Source organism: Pagrus pagrus (genome assembly GCF_965226575.1).
Source record: "Pagrus pagrus genome assembly, chromosome: 12".
Taxonomy (NCBI): Eukaryota; Metazoa; Chordata; class Actinopteri; order Spariformes; family Sparidae; genus Pagrus; species Pagrus pagrus.
Genome location: NC_140196.1, coordinates 12,406,755 through 12,419,909, shown reverse-complemented (window position 1 = coordinate 12,419,909; position 13,155 = coordinate 12,406,755). Strand labels below are relative to the sequence as shown.

The 13,155-nt window shown below is 40.8% G+C and overlaps 1 protein-coding gene across 4 annotated transcripts in view; it reads right to left on the bottom strand.

Moving 5' to 3' along the window:
* obscnb (obscurin, cytoskeletal calmodulin and titin-interacting RhoGEF b) overlaps positions 1-13,155 on the bottom strand; it is a 59,285-nt gene that overhangs the window by 31,185 nt on the left and 14,945 nt on the right. For 3 of the 4 annotated variants that reach the window (XM_084368134.1, XM_084368136.1, XM_084368135.1), the window contains exons 20-42: positions 12,801-13,070; positions 12,445-12,711; positions 12,051-12,317; positions 11,818-11,930; positions 11,567-11,720; positions 11,324-11,485; positions 11,082-11,186; positions 9,840-10,106; positions 7,553-7,822; positions 7,174-7,440; positions 6,792-7,058; positions 6,365-6,631; positions 5,992-6,261; positions 5,631-5,900; positions 5,144-5,410; positions 3,146-3,412; positions 2,730-2,996; positions 2,266-2,532; positions 1,757-2,023; positions 1,295-1,561; positions 855-1,121; positions 472-738; positions 10-276 (exon numbers count right to left, since the gene is read on the bottom strand). In XM_084368134.1, coding sequence (XP_084224260.1) covers positions 10-276; positions 472-738; positions 855-1,121; positions 1,295-1,561; positions 1,757-2,023; positions 2,266-2,532; positions 2,730-2,996; positions 3,146-3,412; positions 5,144-5,410; positions 5,631-5,900; positions 5,992-6,261; positions 6,365-6,631; positions 6,792-7,058; positions 7,174-7,440; positions 7,553-7,822; positions 9,840-10,106; positions 11,082-11,186; positions 11,324-11,485; positions 11,567-11,720; positions 11,818-11,930; positions 12,051-12,317; positions 12,445-12,711; positions 12,801-13,070 — 5,619 coding nt within the window. The remainder of the gene's footprint in view (positions 1-9; positions 277-471; positions 739-854; positions 1,122-1,294; positions 1,562-1,756; positions 2,024-2,265; positions 2,533-2,729; positions 2,997-3,145; positions 3,413-5,143; positions 5,411-5,630; positions 5,901-5,991; positions 6,262-6,364; positions 6,632-6,791; positions 7,059-7,173; positions 7,441-7,552; positions 7,823-9,839; positions 10,107-11,081; positions 11,187-11,323; positions 11,486-11,566; positions 11,721-11,817; positions 11,931-12,050; positions 12,318-12,444; positions 12,712-12,800; positions 13,071-13,155) is intronic. The other variant, XM_084368137.1, reaches the window with a different exon arrangement.

The following is a 13,155-nucleotide window of genomic DNA, read 5'->3' as shown; positions in this document are numbered from 1 at the left end:
TCTTCCTACCCTTAATGTTGAGGCTGGCTGAGGTCTTCTGGTCTCCACAAACACAGCTGTAGTCTCCACTATCTTCTGGCACCACCTTGTTGATCAGGAGTTCATTCACAGAGGCCTTCTGCTTCATTTGGTACTTTTCTCCAGACTTCAGGACCTGTGATCCCTTCTTCCACTCAACCAGGACTCCAGGTTTGGAGATCTCACATCGCAGAGAAACGCTGGTTCCCTCTTCAGCCTCCTGGCTCTCCAGCTTCTGTTTGAAGGTCACTGGTTGGGCTGAGCATTTATTAGTTGGTTAGCAACCAGTTTCATGCATTACATAAAATACAAACATGTATACAAAGCAAAAAAAAGCACTGACAATTTGCAATCCACCATGACATGCAAGACTGTTAAAGAAACAGAAAACCAGCTGCATACAGTTTTCATAAATTGCTCCACAAATCAAATCCTGAGAAACCTTCTTCCTACCCTTAACATTGAGGCTGGCTATGGTCTTCTGGTCGCCACAAACACAGCTGTAGTCTCCACTGTCTTCTGGCACCACTTTGTTGATCAGGAGTTCATTCACAGAGGCCTTCTGCTTCATTTGGTACTTTTCTCCAGACTTCATAACCTGTGTTCCCTTCTTCCACTCAACAGGGACTCCAGGTTTGGAGATCTCACATCGCAGAGTAACGCTGGTTCCCTCCTCAGTCTCCTGGTTCTCCAACTTCTGTTTGAAGGTCACTGGTTGGGCTGAGCATTTTTTAGTTGGTTAGCAGTCAGTGGCATGCCATTACATAAATTGCAGACTATTAAATCATTTTTTTAATTTGTTACTCAGACCAACTGTTTGAAAATCTTCTTCCTACCCTTAACGTTGAGGCTGGCTGAGGTCTTCTGGTCTCCGCACACACAGCTGTAGTCTCCACTGTCTTCTGGCATGGCTTTGCTGATCAGGAGTTCATTCACAGAGGCCTTCTGCTTCATCTGGTACTTTTCTCCAGACTTCAGGACCTGTGTTCCCTTCTTCCACTCAACCGGGATTCCAGGTTTGGAGATCTCACATTGCAGAGTAACGCTGGTTCCCTCTTCAGCCTCCTGGCTCTCCAGCTTCTGTTTGAAGGTCACTGGTTGGGCTGAGCATTTATTAGTTGGTTAGCAACCAGTTGCATGCATTACATAAAATACAAATATATATATTTTAAAAAAGACAAGCACAGACAGTTTGCAAAAGATGATGACATGCAGACTATTAAATCATTTTTTAAATGTGTTACTCAGACCAACTGTTTGAAAATCTTCTTCCTACCCTTAACGTTGAGGCTGGCTGAGGTCTTCTGGTCTCCACAAACACAGCTGTAGTCTCCACTATCTTCTGGCACCACCTTGTTGATCAGGAGTTCATTCACAGAGGCCTTCTGCTTCATTTGGTACTTTTCTCCAGACTTCAGGACCTGTGATCCCTTCTTCCACTCCACCAGGACTCCAGGTTTGGAGATCTCACATTGCAGAGAAACGCTGGTTCCCTCTTCAGCCTCCTGGTTCTCCAGCTTCTGTTTGAAGGTCACTGGTTGGGCTGAGCATTTATTAGTTGGTTAGCAACCAGTTTCATGCATTACATAAAATACAAACATGTATATAACGCAAAAAAAAAGAACTGACAATTTGCAATCCACCATGACATGCAGACTGTTAAAGCACCAGAAAACCAGCTGCATACAGTTTTCATAAATTGCTCCACAAATCAAATCCTGAGAAACCTTCTTCCTACCCTTAACATTGAGGCTGGCTGTGGTCTTCTGGTCTCCACAAACACAGCTGTAGTCTCCACTGTCTTCTGGCACCACTTTGTTGATCAGGAGTTCATTCACAGAGGCCTTCTGCTTCATTTGGTACTTTTCTCCAGACTTCAGGACCTGTGTTCCCTTCTTCCACTCAACAGGGACTCCCGGTTTGGAGATCTCACAGCGCAGACTAACACTGGTTCCCTCCTCAGCCTCCTGGTTCTCCAGCTTCTGTTTGAAGGTCACTGGTTGGGCTGAGCAATCATTAATTGGTTAGCAGCCAGTTGCATGCATTACATAAAGAATAACATTTAAAAAAGAAAAAACAAGAAACAAACACTGACCATTTGCAACCCACAATAACATGCAAACTCTGAAAAAACCATGTCTAAATATGTAAGTAAAAAACCTGTTGTATACATTTTTTACACAATGCTCCGTGCTCCAATTTTTTAATATGTTACTCAGACAAACTGTTTGAAAATCCATTTCCTACCCTTAACATTGAGGCTGGCTGTGGTCTTCTGGTCGCCACAAACACAGCTGTAGTCTCCACTGTCTTCTGGCACCACCTTGTTGATCAGGAGTTCATTCACAGAGGCCTTCTGCTTCATTTGGTACTTTTCTCCAGTCTTCATGACCTGTGTTCCCTTCTTCCACTCAACAGGGACTCCAGGTTTGGAGATCTCACAGCGCAGAGTAACACTGGTTCCCTCCTCAGCATCCTGGTTCTCCAACTTCTGTTTGAAGGTCACTGGTTGGGCTGAGCATTTTTTATTTGGTTAGCAGGCAGTTGCATGCATTACATAAATCATACAAAAAATAAATAAAACAACTAAAAGCTGAACACATACAGTTTACAAGCAAGGATGACATGCAGACTCCAAAACAAACATGACTAAATATGTACATTTTAATAATATATTACTTGGACCATCTCTTTGAAAATCCTCTTTTTACCCTTAACGTTGAGGCTGGCTGTGGTCTTCTGGTCGCCACACACACAACTGTAATCCCCGCTGTCTTCTGGCACCACTTTGTTGATCAGGAGTTCATTCACAGAGGCCTTCTGCTTCATCTGGTACTTTTCTCCAGACTTCAGGACCTGTGTTCCCTTTTTCCACTCAACAGGGACTTCAGTTTCAGAGAGTTCACAGCGCAGAATAACACTGGTTCCCTCCTCAGCCTCCTGCCTCTCCAGCTTCTGTTTGAAGGTCGGCGGCAATGCTGTACAACCAAGTTGTCATCAGTTTTCAAAATCAGGAAAGGTAGTTCTAACAAAACACCATGAAGGGAACAAAAGTGGAACTCCTTTGGGAAATACAACATGAACACACAAAGCTTAAAACTGCAGATAAGACTTCATGGATCCATACCGTTGACTTTCACAGTTGCAGACGTCTTCTGGTCCCCACACACGCAAGAATACTCTCCACTATCTTCAGTCTTCAAATTCTTAATCTGAAGCTCACAAGAGGTCTCCTTCTGCTTCATCTCATACTTCTCTCCAGCTTTGAGAATTTCAGAGCCTTTCTTCCACTGAATGTCGGCCACGGGTTTCGATAACTTGCAGCAGAGTGTCACAGTCTCTCCTTTGTTTTTCTCCTGGTTCTTAAGCTCCTCTTTAAAACTAGCAGGCAGGGCTAAAATAAAATGAACAGTGACTTGATTACATAATATATTGTGTTGCATTTTGTTTGGTTGTGATGGAGGATGGACAATGATTAGAGACGGAGATGATGTGTGAGTTGTCGTGCTCCAGTCGCCCAAGGTTAGCCTTTGGAGTCAAAAATAATTCCAACAGTTGAACTGATGTTCCTGTTGATGAAGGTTTTGCTACAACCGAGCACTTGATCCAAAAACAGAATCAAACTCTCATTACAACTCTACAGAATGAAATCCTTTTGAAATGCACAAAGGATTACCAAAAAATTTAATATTCCTGTGTGCAGTGAGCAGTCCTTGCATAACAAGACAATCCATTTGGGAACAGGTCACTTTGAAACATCGGCACATGCTAATGACTGTCGTTCACAATTTGTAGATGTGTAAACAGTCTCTCAAACATACAGACCCCAAGACAGAATGGTGCAACAGAAAGGGCAAAGCAGATCTTCCAGTAATACACTCACAATGCAAAATACTGAAAACAAAATTCTATTCTATTAGGAGAATGCATGAGATTTAGTAAAAAGTCAACCTTATTTATGGTACTATTGACAAATCTAGATTTGTACGTGACTGCAGGCGGTGTCCGTTACCTTTGATAACAAGGGACGCATATACTGTCTGATCCCCAGCAACCACAGAGATGGTGCCAGAGTCCCTTGGTGTTAGCTCTCTTACAGTAAGAGAGTGGAACCCCCCCCTCTAGAATGTGAATATCATTGAGGGGGCTTGGCTGCAGCAGGGTATGATCTAAGCACCACTGTACATGAGGCAGATCAGACGGACTGACAGCAAACAAATGTGGCAGATTCCCCTAACAAGTAACATCCTGTGGTTTTTCCACTATAACCACCAACTGGCCTTTAAAGCAAAACCAAACCAAACTATGATGAAATTCAACATTGCAGTAAAACATTAACAGTGGAAGTGTCTCAGATTCTGATATCAAGGCTCCATTCAGCTAATGTTAAATATCAATACATTTTCTTCAACAGGATAAAATAGCTTGCATTTAAGTCATAATTACTTACCAGCAATCATCCACAGTATTATGGGTCTTTATTCCTGCCTTTATTCAATAGTGTGGTCTTTCAATTCAAGAGAATGAGGACGGGAGTGGATGGACCCCATTTATCCCATTTAGCCATTCATAAGGTATGCGCTAAGATGTAAAGCGAACACGCCTGCCACAAGGCAGGGATCATGTTAATGGTCTACACTAAACCTGGCATTCTCTTGGTTGAGGGATTTTGCTAGAGTTATTACACAAAAAATCCAAGAGCAGAAGAGAAATTTTAGAGCGGCTATGCCACGAGCACACAGAAGCAGCCTAAGTGCGATGAGATGGGCTGAAGCTGGAGCGGGGAAATCTGTGCAAGCAACAATATATCTGACTGCCAGCACCTGTACAGTTTGAGCAGAAGCAGAGCAAATCAAAGCGCACAGTCATTTGACTGCAAGGGCGAGGTCACTGGGGCATAAAGCATTACAAAATCTGAACCTGAAATCTTTGAATCATGCTCAAATTAAAAAGACCATGCTTTTGAATAAAGATATGAAAAAACGCCATACACTGTACCAATTTTGTTTCTTCCAAAGGTAAGAAGTAAGTAACTTTTCACCCAGAATTCAAAAAGATAATCAACATCTGCATGACAAAACCTTAACCCAAACTTGTATACACACATACAAAATTAAATTCTTACCTTTGACTGTCACCTTTGACATGCTCTTGGCAGTGCCTACGTCACAAGTGTAGATATCAGTGTCTTTCTCCTCCAGGTGTTTGATGGTGAGGGTTAAGACTCCTTCCTTCTGGAACATCTCATATCGACCTCCAGCCTTGAGCTCTGTGTGACCCTTAAGCCATACCACAGTGGATGGGGTCAGTGTGGTCTCACATTGCAAGGTCACAGAGCTCTTCTCCTCTGCTTGGCTATCCTTCAGCGCTTTAGTGAATTTATGGATTGGTTCTGGAAAAAGAAAACAAAGTTTTTACAGTTTAAGGCACAGTATAACATTGTAGGATTGATATATGGTGTCAGAAAATACCAGTTCTATATCTTATAAGGATATTATCAGCTTTTTACCACAATCTATAAATAACTGCTGTCATAGGTAAGTGTCTAACAATGTCAAAGACAGACATTTCAGTGAGATGGAGGTAGGTAAATATATCATTTTCAGTCTCACCCTTGATCTCCAGCTTGGCTTTGGTGGTTGCACCTCCAACAACTTCACAGCTGTACTCTCCAGAGTCTTGAGCCGCGACATTATGGACGATCAGCTTCATGATTCTGTCCTCTTGGCTAATGTCATACTTCTGGCTCTTTCTGATGGCTTTGCTGTCCTTGGCCCAATTTACAGTGAAACTGGCCTTTGTTACCTCACAGGTAAATGCAGCATCTTCTCCTTGAACAGCGCTAACGTTCTGCAGTCCTTTCGACACAGATGAAGCTTTACCTGCAACATGGGACAACAACGTGTCTATTTTGTTACCTATGTATTTTTGTTACTTTGTCTGGGCTTCTTAAAAATGAGTTATGTAGCTTACCTTCGACTGTTAACGTCGTTTTAGAGCTCAGATCTTTAATCTTGAAGACCACCTCTCCGGCATCAGCAGGAGTTACATCCATTATGGTCAGCATGTACTTGCGTCCTTTACTGGTGATTTTGAAGCGACCTCCATTTGTAATAGTTTGGCCATTAACAGTCCAGGAACACTCATCTGTGCTCTCACGAGACAAGATGCACTCAAAGCTACACGCCTCTCCCTCATTCACCTCAGCTGACTTCAGCCATTTGGTAATTCCAATGCCAATCTCTACATTTGGGACAGAGAGCATACATTTGTGACATTGCCAAATAATACCATACGTATGAAGGCTAACACTGTAAATCTGTGTATCTCAAACAACAGTACCAACCTCTTACAGTGACCTTTGATTTAGAAACCTCAGTTCCAAGATCACAAGTATACTCTCCGGCATCTTCTTTGGTGACGTCCTTGATGATCAGTCCCAAAGACTTGCCCGTGTGAAGGAGCTCATACTTTGATCCAGCCTTTAAGACTTTACCTTCTTTTCTCCATGTGGGAGAAACCCTGGGCTTGCACGCCTCACATGCCAGAGTTATCATGCCCTTCTCCTCCCCAATGACATCATCGAGAGACTTGAGAAAGACAGCACGCTTCTCTGGAGAGGAATAAAGAAAATGTAAAGAGTTCAGTTTCAAGGTATGGTAGGCATGGTATGACCATACCTTTAGTCACAAAGTTTGATTTCCTGCCTTTAATTGATATATATAGTGGGGTTTTTTTGTGTGCTTATACACATAACACATGATGGTTCTTACCTTTAACCTTAAGAGTCACAGACTCTTTCACCTTGCGGACTTGAAAGGTGATAGTACCTCCATCCTGAGGTGCCAAGTTCTTCAGTGTGAGCTTGTGAACCTTTCCTTCATGAGTGATGGTGTTGACTTCATTGGTGAAGAGCACCTTGTCATTCAGAAGCCACTGTACCTCTTCATCTGGATAGTTAATCTCACTTGTGAACACTGCGTCGCTGTCTTCGTCAACCTCTGTGTCAGCCAAGTGCTTGGTGACCTTAATTTCACGCACTGGACAAAAGAAACAAGACGGTTTTAGTTTGAAGAATACTTTCTCTATGTTGGATTTAATAATACTATGCAAACTTGCTGTAATTTGTGTGGTATCTAAAGGTCCTGACAGTACCTTCAACAGTAAGTGTGCCTTTGGTCTTTGCAGGTCCAGACTCACAGCGGTACTCTCCACTGTCCTCCTCAGTCAACCTTTGAATGGTAAGTTGAGCCCTTGTAGCGTCTTGCTTTATGTTATACTTGTCTGATGCTGTCAGAGTTACCTGACCTTTGAACCACTTAACGTCTTTGGGTGAGGCAGAGAATTTGCAGGTAAGCATGGCTGAGCTTTTCTCCTTTGCCTTCACATCTTTGATGGGCTCTGCAATCTCCAGCGGACGCTCTAAATGTGAGGAATAGTATGTGATTAGATATATTTACCTTCAACAGCATCACAGTACATACTGTAAGCTATTGTGGCAAGCTGCAGTATACACAAGATTTACCACATTTACCTTTGACTGTGAGCTGGGCTACAGATTTGCTCTTCCCAGCTGTAAACTGCAAAGGTCCTGTCATTGATGCTCTGGTCTTTTTGAATGTAAGATGGTGCATGGTGCCTTCTTTCTCCATTTCAACATCAGTGCTCTCCTGAACAGCAACTCCATTCAGAGTCCATGTAGGAGGTTTCACCAGTTCCATACTGACTTCAACTTCAAAAACAGCTGCAAAGGGTTCTGTCACTTCTACTGAACTAAGCTCCCGCACAATGCTGATGGACTGCTCTGGAGGGGTCATGAAAGGAAAATGGCTAAGTTAGAAGTCAATAGTACAGTATGATTTTATAAAATAAATGTGATGTTGAGTTATACTAAAGGAGCATTGGAAATATTTTAGCCTTTAAGAAGACCTAAGTCAAATTGCAAATCCCATATACTTTACTATAGTGCCGAATTCTGCAGTAGTGGTCAGAAATTTTTGAAATGGGAATCCAATATTTTTTTTGTGCTATAAAAATGATCTTGTAGGAACATAAGCCCTTGCGTGAGATATGTGAAACATGAATCACAAAACACCTGTTTTGTCATTCCAGAGGGTACGAGACAAATCATAAAAATCTTAGTATCCTAAGAGAATAAGAGATAAGAGAAAGATCCTCATTGACCGATTCTTTTTTTATGTCTAAACAAACTTAAGAAAACAAACTCTTCATTTTCATGACTGACTGAACTGAATAAAGAAACTGTTCATTTCATATTGTTTCACTTTGTTCATATTTGGCGGACCCTGCCACTTTTCTAGCTTCAAACAGTGTTCTGGTGAACTTTTATTCTTCTACGAACAGCTTGTCTATTCAGTTATGGAAAAAATAAATATTTCTGAGTTTGTATTATTACCTCATATTAAAATTCTGAGTTTGAAATTCTTCTCCAAAACTACATAGTGCTCCTTTAAGGCCAGTACTGATATTTGGGAATCTGATAATATTATATTGGCATATAGTAATTTTTTGAACACATTATGTAAACAAACAATTAGATTTGTTCTTTGTTTTATTAATTGTGACCAAGAGACATTCTGAGAGGGACATTTATTGTTGACATATAAACTTGTTAGCACTCTCTGGTGGTGTAATGGAGACACTGTTTTAAAATGACTTCAAACCTAGCTTGCTATATTTGTACTGCAATTTTTTGTTACCTACCTGCCGACATATACACCAACATAATTTTACAAGTATGATTAGTTTAATAATAGCCCATATATGATTACTTTGTCAGATACACTACTAACAATTGCCTCCATATATATAAACCCTCCTGCTCCTCCTCACCGTTATTGTTCTAATATTAATTGTTTTGGGTATTTGGGATTCATTTTAGAGCTACAGCTAAATCAAAGAGTTCTTCAACATTTCAGCAACTAATATGATAATTTGCTATTAGTAATATCAAAATCACACAACTGAATTGAAAAAAGCAAAAACAACACAACATATAAATTATATAGACAAGTATAACAACCACTGTACATGCAGTGCAAATCAATGGCCATTGTTAATCCTCATCAGTGATTGTTTTTAAGTCCTAAATTTTCTAAGGTCCTAAATAGTCCCATAGAAGTAAAAGGCACAGGTATTACCAAAAAAATCAACAATAGCTCCTTTCTATTCAAGTTCCTAGTAAGTCATGACAACGAGACAGAGAGCCAGCATGCACAATACCAGGAACCTGAAACAGAGGGAACTAAACGGAATTTGGCCTTCATTAAAAGTATTATTTACATCTGAACTTTTTCGACTATGAAATGTCCAAATGTCTTCAGTGAAAACGGTCTATTATTCAAGTCAAAGGACTTTCTTGTAACAACCTAATGAATTCGCACCAAAGTCTAAGTGAGCTGAGGTCTTCTAATTTAGAATGCAGAAAATACCTGCATAAGTTTCTTCGCTGCAGTAAGTAGTAAGCAGAAGTAATACAGTTTTGTTAATTTCTTTCTTGCTCAAATACTTTGAAATATCAATAAATATGTTATTTCATTCAGTAGGTCAGGCTTGTTCCAAAATGGCCTACAAATAAATCAACATAATGTTCCCATAGTGCACTACTTAATGACAGACAGACAGACAGACAGACATATACATTTATAGACGGATACCTCATTGACTTAGAGTCTGATGGATTGTTTTGTGTAAATACCTGAGTATGTACATTTTTTTTCAGTCATATACATGAATGCCCTACATTTCAAAAACCTGACACTGAGCATACAATAAACCGTCTTCATCTTCCATCAGGTTACCTTCTACAAGTAGTTTACACGATGTCTTGTCATCAATGGCATCACAGGTGTACGTGTCTTCATCACGCTCGTCCACGTCGTTGATGGTGAGTTTTCGGTACACATCCTCACTCTTGATCTCGTACTTCTTGCTGGGTTTGATCTCCGTCTTATGCTTGTACCACGTCACCTTTGCACTGGCACGTGAAACTTGGCATTCAAGGTGACCACGATGCTTATACATCGCTATCTTATCCCTGAGTCTCTTCACAAACTTGACGGGCAGCTCTACAGTAACAATAACACTAAATCAATGAAAACTCTCATGTATGCCACAAAGGAAGATTAAAGGCTATTACTGCCAAGGCCTTGCCAAAGCCCTTGCCTAAGCACATTGTGAATGTGTTGAATCATGTAATAGCCAAAGCAAATAGGGCTAATTTGTACTGGATAATCAGTTTCAACATTTTTTGCAAAAGCTAAAGCCAATAGCTAGCAGCTTGTAATGATACTTGCCATTCATTTCTGTTTTTATATCAGTGTCTGTTTGATTGCAAACAGTGAGACACTGTCATAGAAACAAGACAACATGTGCATGATGATGTAACTCAGAGCTGACAGCAAAGTAAGCTATCTTTTTAAATTGTATTTCTCATTCTCCTGGAGATTTCCAGTCTTCAAATGTCCCCAATATGTCCATATTTACTGGACCAATGATGCCTTCTCTGTAGACCATCACAAAAATCTAAAGATAAAATTTCTTTAGTTCTGACTGATCACAAACCTCAGCTAGTTGCGTTTCCTTTGCCATCAGGTCTCAATGAGGCATAACAATGTAAAAGCAAGTTGCAACTGGATTTTCTATTTCACTGATATTGTCTGAATGTTGCACTGTGTTTACTCTTTCAGCAAGACGACATTTCATCTAACTTTAGCGTGACCATTTACATTTGGCTCACTAAACCAGCTGAAATGTTGAGGTTAATAAATATATAAATCAGTTTATGAAATGATCCAGGAATTAAATCTGCTTCTACGCAGCCAAATAATGTGTTTACAGTAACTGTTTAGAATTATATAAGGCTTAAAAAGTGCAGAGGTGTTTAATTATTTGCAACTTTCTAACAGCTTTCGCAATCGTGAATAGAAAAAATCCATTTGCAACCCCACCTGAACATTGTAACATAATGGTTAGCTAATACATGCAACAATAAACACTATGTACATTTATGTTATTGTGGCACATACCACAGACTTATTTACCTTTCACTTTGAGCTTTGCAGTTGAAGAGGCCTTGTCAGCTGTGAATTTAATCTCACCCATGTCTTCTGGGGTGACAGATTTGAACAGCAGTACATAGGTTCTGCCTGGAATAAGAAACAGACAGCTAGTAGTAGTAAAATCTCATCTTAGTGATAATCATTATTCAGGTAAATCCAATAACGTTGCATGATTATACAGGTAGTTGAATCACATTAATATACAGATATTTTTGAGGCCTTACCCTCTTGTCTCATCTTGATGTTGTCACCAACTTTGAGTTTGGTACTTCCTTTGAACCACTGGCATTCCACTTCATCATGTGAGATTTCACAAACAAATGCAGCACTCTCCTTCTCCATCACCTCCACATTCTCCAGCTTCTTAACAATCTTAATATCTCTGGCTGCAGGGAAAAATATATTTTTAACACGTTTCTGTACACTGTACACTGATTTGTGTGCTTCATGACATGACAATTAATTACCCTTAACAGTGAGCTTGGCGGAGGTGTTATCATCAGTAGTGCGACAGATGTAAGTGCCTGCATCTTCAGGGGTGCATTTGTTGATGACCAAAGAGCGCTTCCGGCCCAAAGAATGGATGCCAAAGTTCTTTCCTGGTTTCAGTTCAACATCATCCTGCAGATTAAAACATTTTCCAGAATGTAATATATGTACACACTTAACACACAATTAATCTTATTTCCATTTTGCGATTCCAACTGTAATTTTTTACCTTGAACCATTTAACCTCGGCATTTGTTCTGGACACTTCACATTCAAAAGTGACCTTCTCCTTCTCAGGAACACTGCTATCCAGAATGGGTTTGGAGATCATGGCAGGAGGTTCTGTAGAATCAACATGTGTTGGTCAAAATGTGACCAGATTATAATTCTCTGGCAGAATGGGTGCTGCACAACAATAGTGGTTTGGTTGTCAAGACCCTAGTGACCAGAAGCAGCCATTACCTGTGACAATCAGTTTGCAAGAAACATGTACTCCTTCTGCTTGGAAGGCAATAGTTCCTGCATCTTCCCTCTTGAGATTAGAGAACGTTAAGTCATGCTTCTTTCCCAGGACTGTGATGCGACAGTTTGCTCCTGGCCTTAATTTGGCTCCATCCCTGGTCCAGGAGCCTTCAACGTCTGCCTGGCTGAGTTCTACCTCAAGAGTTGCTGTCTCTGTCTCATGTGCCTTGGTTTCTGTGAGGCCCTTTATTACCTGGATCTTCTTCACTGAAGGGAGGAGGAGGAAATGTTTGAGTGTAAATGAATGGAGAATAAGATTATCGATTTGGGGTCGAGATACAGCCTTAAAGACTTCAAATTGTATCTTAAAAATGTGATTGTGTATCAGTCTTACTCTCCACAGTGAGTTTGGCCTGGGTTTTGTCGTCCAGAGTTTCACAGGAGTAGATGCCCCGGTCAGCAGAAGTCACACTCTTGAAGACCAGACTCTGCTTAGCTCCGTTCACTCGAATCTCCATGTTTCCTGCAGGCTGTAGCACTACGCTGTTCTTCATCCACTTGACGTCATCCGTTGCCTTACTGAGCTCCACCTCCAGCTTCACTTCACTCTGCTCCTCCACTGTTAGGTTTTCTAGCTTTTTCTTAAATGTCACTGGCTCGTCTGATTGGGATGCAAAGAAATGTCAACGTTAATGAGGAGATTAAATAATTTAACACACAGATATTTTAAGGAGAAATGTATATCCTTACGTTGCACTTGTAGGGTAGCTTTGCAGCTTTTGCCTTCTGCATCAACACTGATCTCTCCAGCATCTTTTTGGGCGACAGAAGTGATGGTGAGTGAGTGACTGCTGCCACCATGCTCAACCTTATACTTGGGCCCAACAGTGATAGGAATACTGTTGTGGAACCATCTCACGTTCACGTCCGCTGGAGCGACAGCGCACTTGAAAATGGCGTCTTTTCCCTCTGTTGCTGCCACATTGTTCAGTTTGGTGGTCAGCCGCACTACCCTTGGTGCTAAAAAGAACAAACAATATCAAATGAAGCACACTGGAATGAAAGAAAAAGTTTTTCTAGCCTTAAATTGTTTAGTTTAAACAAA